The following is a 20,071-nucleotide window of genomic DNA, read 5'->3' as shown; positions in this document are numbered from 1 at the left end:
CTGATTAGGTCATTGTACAACAAAAGCCGTTGCGTATAAGGCGCTAGCAATGCAAGATTTTGCGCTGCAATGAAGTTGCAATGACGTGTTGTTAGGCGTTTATCCTTGCGAAATTGATTTTTTACACTGTGCGTCAACATCTTCATTCCCTGAAACTTTAAACCCCGTTCATATGATAGCCCTTTTAGTTACGATAATTTCTCTCATTGGTCTTATTGTCATGCCACTTATGGATTTCCCGTAATTTTGTGTTATTCACACTATGTTCAAATTGCCCCACATGTTCAAATTACCCCACCCTACCCTACAGCATTCTAGGGTGGTATGCTTTAACTAAGATTCCAGTGTCAAGCCCGCTTTTCGGCACTGCCCGCCCCAAGCAGGTTTCGGCAGGTACCTACTATGACCGACCTTGAACTTCGGAATAGCTCAGCCAATTTTCACATTCTAACCGTGGGCCTCCCATGAAACGATGCGTAGTAAGCTGTTTGTAGATGCGTCGTGTCTCTTCTAAAAACGAAGAAGACTAAGGCGTTTCGTATTCCCAACGGTTTTTGCGTCGATAGCGCGAGTTCTTCTCTAGAAACGCTGCGGAGAAACACTGATCCATAAATTACTGTGTCCTGTTAGGTCCATTCTATCCTATTTCCAAACTATTCGGTGAGAATGGATTCCTACGACAGACGTCATCGTGATGAATTACAAACACTTATCTTGTGTCGACCGGTCGCTTACTATGGGTAAAATGTTCGCCCTATTCGGGCCCTTCCCATCGTCCCATCGCCTTTCACCTAAGTGTGTTGTTTTCAGACGATTTATGCAGTAATTCGTATTCGTTTCGGGCTACACTGAGGTAAAAAAATGTTAAAAACCAAATATTTCCCGAAACGAAATACGAAGCCCGAAACGAATACGAATTACTATCATTTACCTGAGGAAGATTAGAAATGACACTTCGTCAATACACGATTTATGTAAATAATGGGCTTGTCGTTTGGAATTAGCTGTCATCAAGCCTGGTACAACATGACAGGCTTCATACTTATTTGATTTTGCCTTTTGGTGACCTTTGGCGCCTGTTCAAATTGCGCTTTTATTTGACTGGTAGGTAGGTATATCTTAGTTAGCTTTAACACTCCATCCTTTTCAGTCTTTTTAAATCCGTTTTCAATTCATGAAAGAACGTTCCGCGTTCTTATTGTCCTGGAGTTGTCTCACTTCGTAAAGCATGCAAGCAATCAATCCAAACAAAACAATAAATATCCAGCATTTGCTCGTACTTTTGTAGTCCCACGCCACTCACTCACCCCCCCCCCCCCCACCCCACCCCACCCTTACCTTTCTCCGCTCTTTTCTCCCAACACACACTTTCCCTAACCTTTCTCCTCTTTTCTCTCCCCATCAGCTGATCGAGCTGGTTCCCGGCGTGCTGTTCGCCCTGTTCATGGGCTCCTGGAGTGACATGCACGGACGCAAGTTGCCGCTGCTGCTGCCCATGGCCGGCTCGGTGGTGACGTGCGCCGTGTACATCGTGTTCTCTATCGTCACCTCCATGCCGGCGAAGTACCTGCTGGTGGCCAGCGTGCCGACTGGTGAGTGCAGAGAAGTGAAGAATAGTGAACGGCTAAAGAGGATGGGGAGGGAAACGGGAGTTCGGTTAGGGACTGAAGCTGACCCGTGAAGGGAGAGGGCTAAAAAGGAGGGAGGAAGGGAGATATACTCAGAGACGGGCCGACCATTGGGACAGCTGCTACGTAAGATGGACTAAAAAGTGTATTAGCTGCGCGCCTGTGTCGTGTCCTACTCCAGCCTTACTTTTAAATTGATAGTATAGAAGTTGTGTGACGATTCGGATGATTAGTGGTCTGCATTCCTCACTTCCTTCACTCAACCCGGTATCCCTCCGACCACAGCTCTGACGGGAGGCAACACCATCTTCCTGATGGCGGCGTTCAGCTACGTAGGCGACATCACGGGTCAGGAGAACCGCACCGCTCGGCTGGGCGTGCTGGATGTCTGCTTTCTGGGACCGCTGGCCATCGGGTTTGTGGTGTCTGGCGCCGTGGTACAGAGACTCGGGTGAGTGTGGGTGAGAGGAAGGGAGGGAGAGAGAGAAAATGAGAGGGGAATAGTGAGGGAGAGCCGACTAGAGTGAGCTATTGATTAACTGAATAACTGAGCGAGCGAATGCTGGGATGTGAATGTGTGAAAAACGGTCATCCTAGTGGCGTTATCAGTCATCTGAAGTTCATCGGTCCTCTATTAGATTTTTTGGATCTCACTCCCTTATCAGGTAACGTGGTTTGCTAAACGGATCCACGAGTGAATTTCGATTTAGGATGAAAGCTGCTGGCTTTCCTGGCTTTCCAACAGCCAATTTTCAAAATCGGCGCAATCATAACACTAATAGCAACATGGTCAGACCCGTTATACATGCGACATGGTCTTCATCTACATTCTTCGAAATTGTCTGTACCTGACGTCTTTATAAAAAAATGACACCTCGTCGACATTTGAAATAGTTCTTTCAGCGTCTTCCATTCCCTTTGAAGATGACTGGTACAAAACGGAGGTTTTGTGTCATGTTTTTGTCTGTGATCTGATAGTGTCACTCACGCCTTATAGATGACTTGTCTCGGGTCATGAGGAGTTGGTCATGCAAGAAGTGTTCGTAGAAGTCAATTAAATGTCGTCTTATGCCTGGCGAAGCGGACACAGGGAATGCTAGGTCAAAATCAGAATCGGTTGGTCTTCTGAGTATCTGATGCATATGATCTGATGCATCTGGGGTGCATCTTGGCTCAGGAAAGTTGGGCGACCAGTGACCCAGAAAGCAAAGCTACTTAATGTGTAGCTGTACTTAATGATAAATGGGCCGCAAGTGTACTCCTCGCTTCAGATACACGTTCAACTTGGTGTTTTTTTTGTTTTGTCGGGTTAGTTGTATAATGTTTTGTTGATGATAACTCATGTTCACAGCCATGGTGTCAACAGCTATTTGCGATCCATGACCCGTTTAATTTGTCTCGACTTGTTTATCGTGTGACTGGAGTTTTTAATGCTGATTAGTTTCACTCCCATAATTACGTGATGAGGCAATTCGTCATACGTCCAAACGTTGACAAAAAGACACCGTAAAACATCATGTGAGCCTCTAAACCGGCCAGCGCAGGTTCATTTGGCCTGCCTCTATCAGAGTTCGCCGCTGCGCGCGTAACATGACTCACATTACACCCCCTCCCCTCTCCACCGCTCTCCCCCTCTCCACCGCTCTCCCCTGCCCCTCCCCGCCCGCTCCCGGCCTGTCACAGCCTCCCTCTAACTCCGCTCCGTCGGTGTCCATTCCCAGGTATGTGCCTCTGTACTGCGTGGCCGGAGGACTGAACGTACTGGTTCTACTCTACGGCGTGTTCCTGGTCCCTGAGTCGAGGAGTTCGGAGGACCTGGCCTCCGCGGCGGCTGCGACTGGATCGGTACGTGGAGAGAACGGACGGACGAACGGACGAGTGGGCAGGCGTTTGTTTGTTTGTCCGGACGGACGTACATATGTATTATAAGTGGCTGCTGGGAAGGCCAGATCTTCGGCAGTCTTTCAAATATCCGATCTGATGATACCGCGCTCCGTTAGAGTTCTTCCTGTAAGACTGTCTGCGTGCCACGGTTGGTTGTTCTGGGGAGCAACTGCGCGTGACAGCTATATCATGTCGCGTTGACTACGCCCAAGGCTATCAGCATGCTTTAACCAGTATCTGTTTTGCACTACGCAGTATGAGCACTCAACTGTAAAGCTCTGGTGGGCGTGGCTTGTCCGGTAGTGCTACATCTCTGTTTCATGTGGAGCTCAGACAGGTGACCTCTCGGCTGTCAACGTTTAAGTAACTAGGCCGCCGACTTTTTGTGAGCTGATTGTATCCTCTGCAATGCCACAGTTGCGCTGTGGCTCAGGGGTGTTAGGTACCTATAGTTATACCCGTCGAGTTGACAAACAGCTGACCCCCCAGCTAACTAATTAGTGCGGCCCTGATGACCATTTACAGATGGCCTCCATTTGCCACCTTCTCGGCGCGGGTGCTGGTGGTGCGAGTTTGTTTTGTTGGCATTGAATGTCAAATGGGGCAGCCCAAGTGTAGCTATGCTGTTGAATTGAATAGTAGGGTTCCTTCGACGAGCTGTGATACACTATATTTAATTGGTCCCGATCACCATCTTCCCTATTGGCCAATTGCTAGCACACAACGTGAAAGGCTGGCGCAACTGCAGACAAGGCTTTCGCCTGGCCTGCAGCTTGCTTATTGCAGATTACTTGTGGCAGATTACTCATTGCGAGAGTAGGAATTTGTATGTGTAAGATAGCACGCCTTGATTATTCGTCATCCAGACCCATATCTTAAAACGAATAATATCAATATTTAGTGAAACAGATCGTGAAAGGAGTAGTAAAAAGTAAATGTCAACAACGAAAACCAATGGTAATGGACTTTATGATGGACTGTAGCAAGCGTAAAACGCAATGTCTTCACTTCCCAGTAAGGCTGCTCAGTGCTCATCAAGCGTGAACGTAATTTGTTTTCCATATTCGGACTGGCTTGTTATTGATGTTCAGATTATTACCATAGTCAACTTTTTGTGGTCCTACGCCTTGAGCCAGCATCGTCTCGAAACCATGATTGGTTGTTGTGTTACGTAACGTCTACTCGAGGTTACACATCAAGGCTGATTCCGAAGTGTTACCGGTTGGCGGGTGTTATGTTTTGTTACCTGAGCAGTGCATTGACCTGTGGAGCTGGCGTCGCTACCCTTGACTTCATAACGTCACTGGTAAATATATCCCAGTGACCGTTGTCCCAGCTTCTTTCAGCCTCGTCCCACCACTATCGGTCCCGTCTGATCCCTTCTCGTTCCTTCCCGTCTTCCATCTGGCCCCGTTCCATCTGCTGCGTCTCGGCAACTTCCATGCCCTGTCTCTCGGATGTCCCCACTGCCCTCTGTTCGTGTCTTATCACCATTCCATCCACGCCATTCTCCATTTAATGCGCCTGTTCCTCGAACCCCCGCCACTCTCTTGTCATGAATTCCCTCCTCCCCATTAACCTCCAAGGACCCGCCGACCTAGCCAACAAACGTCACCGGGGTCCGTCACCGGCGCCCCCCCCCCCCCTCGCGTGTGGTCCCATCTGCGTAAACAGTCCGCTGACAGAACTGTCCACCCCACCTGCCCCCTGCGGGTCCTCCGGCAGGTGCTGAGCAAGCAGAACATCTGTCGCGTAGTCCACACCTGCTTCCGTCCAAGGCACGGCTACAACCGCTCCACGATGCTGCTAGCGATGGCCGGATTCGTGATACACCAGATGACCTTCAGCGGTAATTGGCGCGCCGAAAAGGCGCGGGTGTGTCTCGATGGCGGGCAACTAGTGGCGGATGTGGGTCGTGAGCGACCAGGGAATGGGCTGGGCAGCTGATGCTAGCACAACGGATGGCTGGCTCACGTGGGAAGGAAAGGTTTGACTACGGAGGAAATGGATGGTGATGTTATATAAGACGTCCGTTGGACATGCATAATGCTAATGAGCGTCTGACTCGAAGGATAGATAACATCGATTATTTAATATTACGTACGATTGAGCTGGACTGAAAAGCACTTAGGATATGTAGATGACATGTTCATTTCTGTTAAATATTTTTCTGCGACCCCACCGCTCATTTGAAATGATAGCGTTTCAGCCTGACCTTGCGGGTCGGGTCGCGGGGTTAATGATCTCTTTGTTTCTCTGTCGGCCCCGCTGTTACTACCCAGCATACCTTCATTCGTCCCCGTAACGTAGCCTATTCCAGCCGACCGGTGACCGTAGTGATAATCTCCAGTGACCGGTCCCGTGTTCCAGGGGAGTCCAACATCGTGCTACCGTACGTGAAGCGTGTGCTGGCCTGGAACTACGCCCAGTACTCCACCTACGTTACCGTCGTGCTGGTCGTCTGTATGTTCTGTGAGTATCGGTTGGTATGGTTAAAAATCGGATGGGATCGCAAAATCTGAATAGACTCGGTATGAGGTCAGATGGGATCGCATATCGCTCTCAATGCTGTCAGGTCTGTGTGTGCCGACTGTATAGGCAGTGACTGGAAATATGCATCGTTGGTATTTTTCATTGTATAAGCCGTTTGTTCAAAGCATATGTTTTATAAGTGATCGTTTCACGCACCAAAGGGGCAAGGTTACGCTGCCTGCTATCTAGTGACAAATGATATTTTATTTGCGTCCTGGCGTGATCACTCAAATTATACACTTTTTAGATACATCGATCTTATTGTGTTTCCCATCTACATATGTTTTGTGTCCGTGTTTTATGTTTAAAGGTTTAGTTTTCATACGGTTGTCGAACAGCACTGTGGATCCGAAGGTTGGGACTTTAATTGTGAAAAACCGCCCGCCCGCCGCAAAACGCAAAGACCGCAAAACGCACGCTCAAAACGCTAACGCAAATGCTGCAAAAAAAAAACAATCGCCCGTCCGCCGAAAACCGCAGAAAAAAAACGCAAAAAACGTTTAAACGTTTAGTTTTCATATCCCAAAAACTTCAGTAAGTGAAGGCTGTTTTTGTTAGCATTATGTAGTCAATACCTTTTTTGTTATTGGTTCATAATTTGGGATTCGCTGTAATGGTTTACGAAATAATCAACTGCATTAGCAAAGTAGCATCCCACGACGAGTTTTGCTCCCCAGCTGTCATCAAGTCCTGACGGATACGCTGATGCTATTGATATGCACAGTACTCATCCACCACAGTTACCTACAATCCCAAGTCTTAATCCGAGTCTTCCAATCCGCTGTTGAACTAGAAAATCTTTTGGACTTGTCCTTTCTTACTTTTCTTGCCTTCCCGGACATTTACCTGCCCTGGATTCACGCCCTTCCCTGTTGGTACTGTGTCCATTCAGTTATTATTTATCCCCGGCCCTGGCTCCACAGCTGCCAATAGGCATTCCCCAATGCCGTTGCTGACCTCACGGTGCTGAGTTCACATTCGCATCCCCGGTGAGGTCTGTTGTTATCCTCTTCTTACCAAGCGCTCACATTCTCCTTCCCCGCGCTCTCTCAGATAACCTGGTGGTGTTGCCGCTGCTGAGTTTTGTCTGCGGCATCCGCGACTCGACGATCGGCGTGGTCTGCTCTGTGATGCGTGTCGTCGGCCTGGCGCTGCGCGGTGTCGTCACCACCACCCGACTCTTCTATGGCGGTATGTGGGGGTTGTGTATTGACAGTGTGCACCTGCAGTGAGACGAGACTCGGACTGATCTTTAGGGTGAACTCAGTTGACTCAACTAGAGAACCTCCCCATGATCAAACGTTGACAGGACAGTGTATTTTGCCTCTCTGGGAAATTCCCATCGGGGACTTAAGCAGTGTAATTGTTTCAATTCGTCCAAACCGGTATATTAGTGGTCCCAAGATAAGGCTTCCAGAGAGTAGTAGCTCCGATGCTGTTAGTACCCTCGCCTCTCTCCCACTGCAATGGGACTGGGTGCACTCAGACCGAGTCTGGTAGCTGGGATGCTTTGACAGCTTGCAAAGCTGTCTGTCTGACAGAAAATATACATATTTAGGCCGCCCCCAAGCTTCTGGTCGCTGGAACCCTTATCTTGCGGCCAATAGTGCAGCACCAACCTTCGCGATGCAAATAGCTATCCTGTCGAGTATGTCTGTCTCCCCAGTGGGTCACGCGCCTCTGCCCGACGTGGGTGATGCTAACTTCTGTTGATTTGTTATTACAGCCACTCTGCTGGGCCTGCCCGGCTCCCTGGTCAGCGTTACACTACGCTCCATTATCTCCAAAAACGTCGCCAAGGAGGAACTTGGTACGTGTCTACAGGGCGTCCCGTCCCCAGGAACCTCAATCAATAAGGGCTGAGGGGTCGCCTTTGTTGTTGTTTGCGTTAGCAATGTTATCATTATCTAGTCAACACCGTTAGTCGACATTGTATGTAATGAAAGTGTTTGTATACCTTGATTACAGCAAGACCTTTTCTCTTGTTTTCCTCACATTTCTGCATCATTTCAGAGTGTCCTATGTAGTCACAGGTGTCCATGCTTTATGGCTAATGTTTTCAAACCAGCCCGCTTATGACGCGTTGAAACGATCACTTGCTTACGGGGTGTGCCATTATGATTCTCCATTGATCTCTCACTTTTACCAACGTGCTCAAGGGATCTCCCATTCCACCTCTGACCAGTTCCTCCCGACGTTCGCCCGCCCATGTCTGTTTCGCCCCGTCAGGCGTGGTGTTCTCCTTCCTGGCGGCGGTGGAGTCGGTGTGTTCCGTGGCCACATCGTCAGCGTTCCTGCTGCTCTATAACGCCGTGCTGGAGCACGGGCCGGGCGTCGTCTGGTTCATAGCGGCGGGAATCACGTCACCCACCCTGATCATCCTGCTGTGAGTACTGAGGCTGCTGTCCTACACTGCATTGAGCATATAGGGCAGTTCACAGCCCACAGTCCCACTCACTTAAACTCAGAGAACTTAGAGTTCTTGGTGTACCGTAAACCAGTGAGGATACTGAACTGACTTATGACCAAGGTTTGTATCTATAGGATTGCAGGCATTCCTGACATTACACAGGGTGATGTCTCGCGAATGTCTGTTTGTTTGTCACTGTTGTGCCTGTTTATCTGTGCCTGTCGTGCTCTGGCAATGCCGTGTTATCTGTTCATTGTGAGAGCACTGTGTTTTGACGCATATTGTTGGAGGAAATGTGTTTGTTTTGGTGCTGCTCTCCATTTTGCATGTTCAGCCTTTCTCACTCGAACTGTTTTTCCACTGGGCTTTTTGGTGGTGGGTTTCGATGATGGAGACTCTATTTCTTCTCTGAATCTGTTTGAACCAAACTAACTCGATCAAGAGTCGCCGGATTGCCGCAAACTTCTGTCACTCCGATTGGCAAACAACGCCACCTACCGACAACTGAAGCGCCATCGCCGCGACATTGGAGATGTGTCGACTCTGCGGACAGCATTTCGTTCAAGTTTCCTTGGATGCCGAAAATTGAGCAAGTCTGGATGCTTTTACATGGTCTGTTGGCTCCTCCGATAAGACAGAACTATCAAGCTATCCGCTTCTCAAGAACGCGCATGCAAGATGTCATCGTCAGACAACGACCACTCGTCGTAAGGAAAAGACAAACTGTCCAGTCTACAAACTGGACAGTCTAGTGAACAAATAAAATGTCTTCCCTTCCACCTGTTTCAATAATCCACTGCTGAAGGCGGATGCCTTCAACATCGGATTATTGAAACACCACCGCAGACCTGAATTAGGTGCACACGTACAACATAGTATCATAAAACATTGGTTAGGAGCGGCTGATTGAAGTTAAGACGTCGGTTGTTTAAGAAGTTAGGCAGAAGGTAAAAACACAGCCGCACTCAGCAGTGCTCGAGAGACATGAATAAAGGTGTACAGTTTCTGAGGGTATGCGAAGAAAATAACGCCAGACTTTAAAAGCTCATAAATATTAAGACAGTTGCCTAACCTACACTAAGTGGTCTCATAATTTATCGTAGCAAAACAATGACCTACAACACATTACATCAACAACAATGTGGCATGAGTTACGACTTTGCGTAGCATATATATTTTTTTTTCAAGCAAGATGAGGGGTGCTACATCACATCGCGGAGTATGATATGAACGACATAATGTGAGAGTCCACCTGCCTGACACTCTTCCCCAGACGTAATGTTAGCGCTATGGTAGCATCAATCGTATTTTGGTCCGTTCATGTAGAGCCAAAGCAGTGTCCGAGCTCAGCGGGCCGTCGAAAGGAGAAACAGGTCGAATAGCTCAATGGAAGAGGGTAGATAGGACGAAAGCGCGGCGATGACGAGGCGTCTGTTCGTAAGGTACTATAAATATAAAATAACTGTAGTCTGATGGACAGTCGGGCAACATTTGCTGCATTGTGAATTCGTCTATTGAGCGAATCGTTCATGTTTAATTAAGTACGTAGTTTATTATTTTTCTAGCGTACTTTGGGATACAATCATGTGCTTTATGAATATATGGGTGCTGTTGCCAATGGCATTGCCGTTATTTGGCACATCGGGTTATTTACGGCATAGCTTATTGAGCTGGTCAATATGAAAGGGAAGCACGCCGACAGAAGGATTAAAGTTGTTGTGCCGGAAAAGAATGCCTACCACGCAGTGAGTTGAGGGCTTTGGAAGGGTCCAGCTAGCATAATGCCGGTCCACTGCTGAGGCATCCGCTGAATTAATATTCTAAAGATAGACCGTCGTTTAAAAGGGTCCGATGGTGTACCGCTGCCTCAAATTCGTATCCATATTGGAACACAAATTGACAATTGTGTGGTTCCAAGCCATTTACCATGTCAATTTCATCCGACGAAGATTTACTGCACGTTATGTAACCGTCAGGTGGCTGAAAAGAGACTCCCAAATGATCGCATTGTATCGCAGAAGACCCCCGAGAGTTGAGCGTGCGCTAGGTCTGACACATAGTAAATCGTTTTATTATCAATATTCTGGGCAGCGGAGCGATAATAAAATGTGCAATGCTAACAACGGACATGGGGGTTGCAGAGACTCAAGTTTTGTTACACGCAATACATCTGCTTTATAGCTGCTTGCTAAGTCGTAGCGAAAAGTAAGTGCAACAGTACAATCCAAATAAATAGATAAATAGCCCACCCATCTTACGAAACAACCAGCACGACAGCATCGGAAAATGTTAATTCGAAGGGCTGAACTTATTTGAACTCAGAACGCGATATGTCTAGAGAAGAATCAGGTGTGGATGTTCCGAAGTCAACACCGAACACACGATTATATTCAACAATACAGCAGGATAAACTGATGGAACTCCGAATAATAACCAATTGTACAGCGCTAAGCATAAACCAGACTCGATACAGAATACAGTAGAGATAACTATCGACTATCACAATGCGCACACAGAAACGCACGAAGGTACTTCTGCCTCTATGAAATGCACGACGTTCAGGAACTAATCGAATACGCGAACCGACCTCCAGAAACGCACCTCTCGGACCTCTAGCGCCGTTTTAATTTTATCAGCACCGATTTCAGCGATTATCGTACAACCGAGCAGGCCCTTGGGCTCACGCCACGGCCTGTCTGCCTCCACCAGGCATCAGGAACCAGCGGTCAGCGACGGTGACAGGACTTCGAGACAGGACAGGACAGGGACAGGAGGTCATGCTACTTGTCCACGGGTTTGTGCTGGCAGGGTCAAGCTGCGACCGATTCAGGCCTTAACAGGCCGAAACGGTACAAGGGAAGGTTCTGTTGAGAGCTTCACCCTGTTTGCTGAGCGGAGAGCCCTCAGCCTCAGTCGAGAAGTGTGCTCAGTATACCAAGTCGGTCTCTACTGAGAACGTCGTCCCACTCTCATATGAGTGTTGTTTCCAGCCTCTCTGCTGAGAGCGTCTCTTGGTCTCTGCTGTGACTATCACTCGGTCCCTCCCGCGAGCGTGGCTCGGTCACACGCCGTGAGACAACGCTCGCACGGCTCGACCCGTCTGTCTATCCGCGCCTCGATCCGTCGGCTGACGGTCGGCGTGTCCATGTCTGGGGCGTTTCAGGGTGCTGACAGCGCGCGACCTCTCCGGTACACCGACTGAGATCAACTACTACACCCAGCACCAGCAGCTGCCGGAGTGGCAGCCGCTGCTGAAGCCGCTGCCGCTCGGCCAGGGGAAGCAGCAGGCGCGGGACAAGACCCGTGCGACCGCCCGCTACTACGGCCACAGCGACTTTGTGGCGTTTGATGGCGTCAATCGACACGCCGAGAGGCTGTGAACCAGACTGAAGGTTGTGGAGTGTGTGCCTCGAGAGAACAGGCGGTGGAGACCATGATTGCGAATCTATAACGTCAGCTGGTTGATACTGATGTGCATTAGATCCGTCCATAGACACTTTGAGTGGCAGCTGACGTCGTGCTCTCTTTTGAGACACCCGCTGTTGGTAGGCGATTTTTGCATCGCTACTGCACTAGCACGGTGGTACCGGTGACTGTTGTGATCGGAAGGAGACCTCTGTGAGCTATTTTTGTACAATGTAAAACGCAACGGTTGAGTAGATGCAAAGATGTAATTGGACGGTGATGAAGGCTGCTCTCTTTTGTTTTCACCTCGTGCTCGACATGACACGTAGTTTAGGTTTTAATCGTTCGTGGTGTCGACATTTGACGCACAAAAGTAATGGATACTTGAGAGGAGGCTACTTGCACTTAGCGCTCAACATGTACTGATTGCTCTTCCGTCTTTTTATTTTGAATACATGTGTGCCAGTTTTGTTCTTTTCATGTGTTTTGCATGTTACAAGAGAGATTTTAGCTTACTTAGGGTTAGCTTTGTATCGAAAGCGATTTTCGGCGGTGGTTTTCAACTGGAAGAATAAAACAGCTAAAGCATTCGGAATGTGCGCTATCGATTGTGACATCTTGGTAGGGTCATAACGCGGACAGTACGCCGCTCGCTCCACGCTCTCACTCGCTTACGTATGTCATTATCCACTCAGGTTATGGGCTGTGTTATTAATGCTAAGCAATTAGCATCCCAGTATAAACGCCACACGTCATTGTGCAGAAATACAAGGCTCTTATCTTTGAATGTAGTAATGTAGCGTATGGCAATGAGCGAAATGCGTATCGTGTATCGTTGAACTGTCTGGTATCGCGATCTAATAATACACTCGAGAATATCTTACGAGACTTTCGGACTGGGGTTTTTCGATAGGCTGGACGCGGTAACTCGCTATGTTGCATTGCTATTGACTTGGTTGTGAATGTGCAAAGTCTGTTCTTCAATGTGTGCTAAATCAATCTCGTCTTGCGTATGATTTTTGTGTACTATACTTTCTATAGAAATATTTTTTTTTATAATATATCTACGTACAGCCCACCGCTAAAGTAATGTAGGGTTTTACCAATCTCAACGGTTGGCTTTGACTGGCGATTGTTTAATGCGGAGTGATCGAAAAGAAGATGTCAATAGCTAAAGTTGCAGCTGCAAAGGTGACGATACATACATATAAGCTACATTCAAAGCTTCAATGTAGTCTGGCTAATCGTTCCTAAGCTTCAGAAGCAGAACATACCCATGACTGAAACCCCACATTACTTCTGCTGTGGACTGTACATAGATGGGCGAATGGCTGCGCTATAAGGCGGCTGCGTGTTGTGTATGCTGCTTCCAGGGCTTTGTGTCGCTTCGTATTCTGTCGGTAATTTCACACAACCTTCCCAGTGAGCAATAAACATCACATTGGAATGCGACTCGGGTGCGACGTGTATGTGCAATACTGGTAAAAGTGGATATGCGTACATTTGTTGCTTTTTTACATCCACACAAGAGCAAAAAAAAAAAAAACACGCGGATGCCTATTAATTGATCGCTGTGAACCGCATGATTAGAAGTGTTAGAATTGGCCATTTTCCACTGTAACGCCCCCGTTTGCTTGTGGTTGGTGGAATACACGATCTAATGATAAATACCGAATAATAATCACTGACATAGGTGAGGGTATTGTTTGCGAAAAGACATCTCAATATAATATAACGAGTTATTCTACGTTCGAAGAAGATGTCTTGAATGTCACTTTATAGTTATTTGACCTACGTACCTAAAACAAAATTTACTGTTGCCCATTGTCATGTAAGTCGCATCGGCCCGTGCATGACACATTGCTCCTTGGTCCTTAGGAGCAATGTGCTGGCTGCCTGCCTGGCTGTTGGCGTACCGCAGTATCCGAGGCACACTGCGGCATTTGTTACTATGCCTTGAGTAGAAAAAAAAGCAATCGTACGCGGATAAGCGGCTCAAGCCGATTTTCTGACAACACAACGAAATTGATTCAATCGCATGTAAAAGGTGATCAAAACACTCAGTTCAATGCAAATGAAGCCAGCCACTTTTCACTTTCACCTACCACCACATTACACAATACACAAGTCACCTGATAATATTGGATAAGTGATGAGCGATAGGCTGTAATTGACCCACTGATTCCGTATCACTCATGTACCTTTCACGCAGGCGGGTCTTCTTTCTTCTGGTCCCTGAATGGCTGTCAGTGGTGTTTTGTCTCTGCCTGCGTGGCAACCTATTTGTTAAGTTATGTGGACATGTTGAATTTAGTGAGCCGTCATATTTTAATAGCGGTGTTAATGGAAGTCATTGTGTGTAGTTTTATTATTATGAAATATATGTTTATTGGCGGTGCAGCTTGTTTGCATTTTGGAGATGAAAGAAGAGAGAATGGAGCGGGCTTAATCAGGACTGAAAGCTTTGTCAATAGTCTGTGCTTTCTCGCTGGGCCGTCTCTTTTTGGCGTGCATGTGAGCTGGAAATTATATTAGAAGTGCGTCGCTGTAAGGTTTTATAATGGTCAGCCTACTGAACTTGTAACTCAAGGGCACGTGTCTACTGTCGAGCTTTCCCATACATCGATTATGCAGTTCAATTGCCCTCAGTTATGCTTGTTTTTACCTCAATTAATGAAGGTAATTACTCCAGGTTATCACTCGTCAACATGTCTAGTCACATCCGCATGTTTGTGTGCGTTCCCATGGTGAACTTTCATAACGCTTACGCACTCATTTACTTACATAGTACCCGATGTGTATGAACTCAATGCTTGGACATTGCTTGTGATCGCTCAATGCCGAAGGTGTGATGGTTGACGAAAATAACGGTGTTGATGTTTGAGTTGAAAGAGCGCCCAGGCTATGTCGCAGAATGCATCAGAGAAAAGGCAATGGCTGGAAAATGTAGTGCCTGGTTTTGTTGAATGTGTCGAGTCTGTAAGATGCGAATATGTAGTTTTGTGTTCAAACTCTGTCTAAAGGCTGTGTATCTCTTCATTTTTGCTCTGCACTCTACCGCGACGCCAGAGTCCAGTGCTGTGCATTTGTTCCAATGTTGTGTTTTGGTTTCCGAAATGTGTGTTGGATCCTATGCTGAGAATGGGGTCCCGTGTTGTGAATTTGACCCAGTGTTGCAAACAGGATCCGATGTTGTACACAAAATTTCCAGCAGTACATTTGGTATCCTATCATGTCCTTGGTCTCGCACTGTGCTTTGAGCTCTGTACTTACAGTATTCCGTAATCGAAGGTTTGTTGTCAATAGTTAAAACACTATTCTTAAGAATTGTGTTTTTCTATTGAAAAACAAATCTGAGTTCCCTCACAATTTGGCAAAAGCTTATAGCATACTGGGTGGCGGCCGGCGGATGGTGTGCTCCTTACTTTGTTTCGTAATCCATGCTAAGTAAAGTGTCGTCATGGATGAGATAACACTATTTCACCCATGGTGTCGTACAAAAACTCGGTTCCGGTGTGTTGGTTCCCCACTGCGTTCCGTATTGCACACCGAGTGCTGTGTTCTCTGACCGATCCGCCGTTCCGTTTCAGCTGGTGCGCCTACCGCGAGCGTCGCGGTCAGGTGGGCTACAGCCAGGTCATCAGCGAACAGGAGGCAAGGGAGGCCGAACGGGACGCACAGCGACTGGCTGAGGACGACGCCAGCGACACAATCATCTTCGAGAACTGAGGTGTGGTAGGAGGACGGCGTGTTCAGCGACTCAGAGCTCAGCCGGCGGCGCCGTGGGGAAGGAGAGGCACCACCTGTCAGTAGGGAGCACAAATGGCCGCCGACCTGACCTCGGCTGTGAGCGTTGGCAACCATCATCTCCGGCGGGACGCACTTGACCGATTTCATTCTGGTAGGATTCCTCCTCCTACTGCCTTCTCTGAGGTTGTGCCTCACTGGCTTTGTGCCTATCTCTGCCTCTGTTCCTCACAGGTCATGTCTCACTACATCTGTGCCTCTTCACAACGGTCGTGGCTCACTGCCTTAGTGCCTGTCCACACCGCCACACCCTGAGTATGGGCAGTGGCCACCCTGACAGGTGCCTATCTGACGGTTCTGTCCGCCGTGACTGGGACTAGAGTAATAGTTGTAGCATTTAGTAGACGTCACGAGTGGCGTAGGTAGGCTTTGGTATTAGACATAGAATGACTGTAGTCTGATAAACCGCCATCCGTTTAGGGGGTGGAGGCTGGCATTACATGTAACTAGGTGGGTGGTGTGTGGTGGTTGGGCTTTGCTGCCTAGTGTTTCTACAAATCGTGATAGCAGCTTCATATCGTTTTTATTAGGTTTTGCCGTTGTTTTTTGGTCTGTTTCAGTGTAGGTAAAGTACTCTTACCTAGGCAAAGTAGGGAACGTTCTTTTCGCCTCTAAGGTTAGGGCATTTGCTAAAATTGCATAATAGTAGGGTGAATAGTAAAGAAAGCCTCACGCCGGATAGAGGTCATACAATATAGAGCAATCCCTCTTACATAACGCATGTTTTTTTATTTTATACAGACCTAGATAGCTGCTTTTAGACTCATTCACTCTGCTAGGTCATGACAATGATATAGCTTGAGGGAAGGGCTCGTGCCTCAATGCCTGTACGGTATTGACACTCATATTCTTTTGTAGGTTGTGATATAGCATTTCTAGTGAATCCGCTGTATATCGATGACTGATGTTTCCCGTTGCATGTCTTACTGCGCGATGTGATTGGTGGCGAACGAACCGAGTTCTGTTGATTGCAGCGAGTCTTCCATCAGTCGATGCATGGATTGGCGTGGTCATGAATGTTTCTGCATGAATGTAAGGCACGTTGGTCGGTTCGATGTTCTGTGATGAGACTTCAGTTATAGGCTGTACAAAAGTGACCGCGATCGAGGTAGTCGCTGATACCGTCAGCTCAATTTACATCTATCGATAAGCAATAGTTCATGCTTCATACCTCGTGCAGTGTTCACTCCTTGGCTCGGTGATAATCAAAGACATGGAATCACTGTCGTACGCGACGTTGGTGCCTACACCCATATACCCGTGCTGAACAAATAGATTGATGGTGATCCTTTCTCTACACTCCTAATCAGTTTGCTAGTCTCAACTGAACTATCCTCAACAGTCAAAGACATAAGTTTAAGCATAAACTCTGTTGACCGTGTTAGTTGTACATGTTATGATTTTACACAAAACTCCATCCGTTACAGTCCTCCGAAACGTGTGAAATACGTGCTATGGTACTGTGCTATGATTGCTGCTGAATGAGTGAAGTTGTATTGGAAAAAGTCGATGCGTGATTGAAACTGTGAAGCGATGATCGTGTCATGTTGCATGACCTTAGTGTGATTTTAATGTGATTTCTTTGCTTGCATTTATGTAATGTCTTTGACATTATGTCTGACAGCTTAATTTTATGAAACGCACCGCATATGTACTGAAAAATGGTCTTATATATGTTGTAAAAAAATGGATTTCAGGACCGTTAGACGTAACGGCTAGTATTGCATAATCTTTCACAGTTTGATTCACTCTACTGTGTGATAAGGTGCTCACTACTCAACACATGATATCTATTGTTTACGCCCACATATCTTAATATCACCCATGAAGTGGTTTGGATGGAGACAGTGAATGTTTGACATCATTCGGGGCTCGACTTGTATCCTGTTTGTCTTGACACTGATTTTATTCGATATACCACGTCATAATATTGAACTTTGAAGTGCGATTTGAGAATGATGTTCTTATGGGTTGCCGCATTGGTGAAAGTTGTCACTGAATCTGAAAGCGAGCTGATGATGAGCAGTCAGGTCGGGATATCGCCAAATGTTTAAATGCATTATGTCTCGCCACAAAACCGTCCCATTACGCCTCAAAAGGAGCACTACATGTCCGTTTCTGACATAAACTGACTGAACCGTCAGGGGACTCTACCGAGGCACCGACACCACTGTCTACCATGCCAGAAGCCTCCGTCCCGGCCAAGCAGTGTCGTCTGTCTGACCGCGAGGGTCACGTGATGTAATTTGGAGTATCGGCACAGCGCACGGCACTGTGGTGTCATGTTGGGAATGACCGTCTGCTAGCCCCCCCCCCCCTCCCCTAAACGTGGGTGGATAGTGGATATGTGACGTGTGCCCCCTGGGGGTCCGGAAGCGGTGGGGAGTATGTCTTCAAAAAAAAATATTGTTTAATAAAATTTCTTTCATCGGGGGTGTTTTTCTTTCCGAGATGGTTGCCGACCTGCGCCGTGCTCTGGAACAACCTCAGGTGAGTGTTTTCGGCTGGTAGATCCTCAAATGGTTGGTTAATGAGTTGATTTTTCTTGCTGTTTGATTTCTCTCTTGTTCAAACGTAATTACACACATATTTCCAATTGCTGATCGGTCCGTTGGTTTCAAGCTGACCGATTCCTTTCCGCCACCGTTCCTTGCGCCTGGGGCTCGTCACAAACAATATTTATAATGAGGCTGGCTTGTCGCTTGTCAACATATAGTCTTCACTGCCTAGGATGGTTTCTGTCTCATAAGGAATTTAGGACACGGATGTCTCCCCAAAGCATATAATTTTGATGCCTCCCTTGAGGACATAACCTGAAGCCACCATCTGATACCTGATAGCTACCCACCATTCTCTCCCTTTCTAATGCCTATCATCCCAAGATAATAGAGTACATCCCCATTTAATGTCGCCTTCAATGCTGAGATTAGATCTCCCGCTGGTCCTTACACTATATGACGCATACCTCAATCTCCCTCAGACTCACTCTCTTTGTCATACCTCTCTCATCTCACTACAATAAATTTGATCCCGCGTCGACTTTTCAGTCCCTCCCAGCAATTGTTCTAACTCCCTCCAGCGGTACATATCAGGGACAATAAACGCAATTTGTTCAATAGACTCCGTGATTAGTGTAAATTTCATCTAAGCTTACTCTTACCTCCCAACGACTTATCGCGCCCCATTCCAACATTGGAATCGTGTGTGCTCTTCCTAGCACCTCTTGGGCTCCTTGACCCAATATCCTCGAACACCTACATCACTTGACCCTGATTACTTGTCTAAAGGTGCAACGCACGTAGCGATTACATTATTAGCGTTCGTCGATGGGTGTGATTGGTTCAATCAATCTCTGCCGGCCCACTCTCTTCGAACACCTACATCATTTGACCCCGATTAATTGTCTAAAGATCGACGCGAGTAGCGTCAGTTATTAGCGTTCCTCGGTGGCTTATGATTGGTCCGTCAACCTCTGCCGCTCACGGCACATCTCTGTTTCCCTACTAAAACCCCGCGGCCGGACGTTGGTTACTGACCCTTGCAGCCCTTCTGTGAGAGACTGTCTTACGCGTTTTCACCTAACGGACCGGTGGACACAAGCCTGCTACCCCGACGACCGCAGTCTCACTGGGCTCATAGACAGGTACCTACTCAGTACTCTCACGCAGTCATGGCACTCGCAAGTGGCGCCTTCGGATCATTGACCGGTGTGATTCGAAAGACTCCATGACTGAATCTATCCTGCAATTTTATCCGACGCCGTGGAATTCTGTCCTGCAGATGTGTGTTCAAGCGCGTTAGCGTCATGAGTGATGCATGCTGCGATACTTCCGACGGTGGACTTAATTCACTTACCTCATCCCGGCGGTATTCTCCTCGCCTCAACCTCTATCATTTCGTATTTGTCACTCACCTCGGGCGGCGTGCTCTATCGCTCTATCTCTCTCTGACTCACCTCTCAGCTTGGGCGTCTTATGGCGTTCTTCGTTCTGATATCTGCCTAACATACTTACTTCTTCCGTAACGTGAGACAGTTCCAATCCTAGTAGACTTAGACGTATCAGCAGAGTCAAAAACACATGAAAGTGTCGCAACATACCTCCTCTTCGGCTAGCATCCATCCTTAGATCTGTTCCTCCTTGTGTAATTCCGGTTTCAATATCTATCGACTACTTCAGAGTCACTCCTTCTGTATCTCCTTACCTGTCTGATCCGTAGAATCCCTTCAGTCCATGTGCGCACCGCTGCGCGGTACGAGTCAATTGTTACCCGCGACATGAACAAAAAAAAATCATTTGATAGAGGAATCTGCGCCGCCAAATACTCAGACCATCTACTACTCATTTCATCTACACGATATTTATGCCTATCATCCGAAACGCCTCCACCGTAGCTTGCTATATTC

At 47.4% G+C, this 20,071-nt stretch overlaps 1 protein-coding gene across 2 annotated transcripts in view; it reads left to right on the top strand.

Moving 5' to 3' along the window:
- The window catches only part of LOC122383884 (solute carrier family 46 member 3-like), a 41,784-nt gene extending 24,470 nt beyond the window's left edge, over positions 1 to 17,314 (top strand). Inside the window, exons 4-12 of one of the 2 annotated variants that reach the window (XM_043370700.1) lie at positions 1,406 to 1,592; positions 1,914 to 2,079; positions 3,350 to 3,473; positions 5,238 to 5,361; positions 5,883 to 5,984; positions 7,098 to 7,235; positions 7,771 to 7,854; positions 8,274 to 8,430; positions 15,450 to 17,314. In XM_043370700.1, the coding sequence (XP_043226635.1) occupies positions 1,406 to 1,592; positions 1,914 to 2,079; positions 3,350 to 3,473; positions 5,238 to 5,361; positions 5,883 to 5,984; positions 7,098 to 7,235; positions 7,771 to 7,854; positions 8,274 to 8,430; positions 15,450 to 15,588 (1,221 nt within the window). In that variant the 3' untranslated portion in view covers positions 15,589 to 17,314. Of the gene's footprint in view, positions 1 to 1,405; positions 1,593 to 1,913; positions 2,080 to 3,349; positions 3,474 to 5,237; positions 5,362 to 5,882; positions 5,985 to 7,097; positions 7,236 to 7,770; positions 7,855 to 8,273; positions 8,431 to 11,617; positions 12,741 to 15,449 lie in introns of those variants that run through there. The other variant, XM_043370698.1, reaches the window with a different exon arrangement.
- Positions 17,315 to 20,071: the final 2,757 nt, after the last annotated feature.

Source organism: Amphibalanus amphitrite, unplaced genomic scaffold (assembly GCF_019059575.1).
Source record: "Amphibalanus amphitrite isolate SeventyFive unplaced genomic scaffold, NRLGWU_Aamphi_draft 000175F_arrow, whole genome shotgun sequence".
In the NCBI taxonomy this organism is placed as follows: domain Eukaryota; kingdom Metazoa; phylum Arthropoda; class Thecostraca; order Balanomorpha; family Balanidae; genus Amphibalanus; species Amphibalanus amphitrite.
The sequence above is the reverse complement of the archived record's forward strand: the minus strand, read 5'-3'. Positions and strand labels throughout refer to the sequence as shown.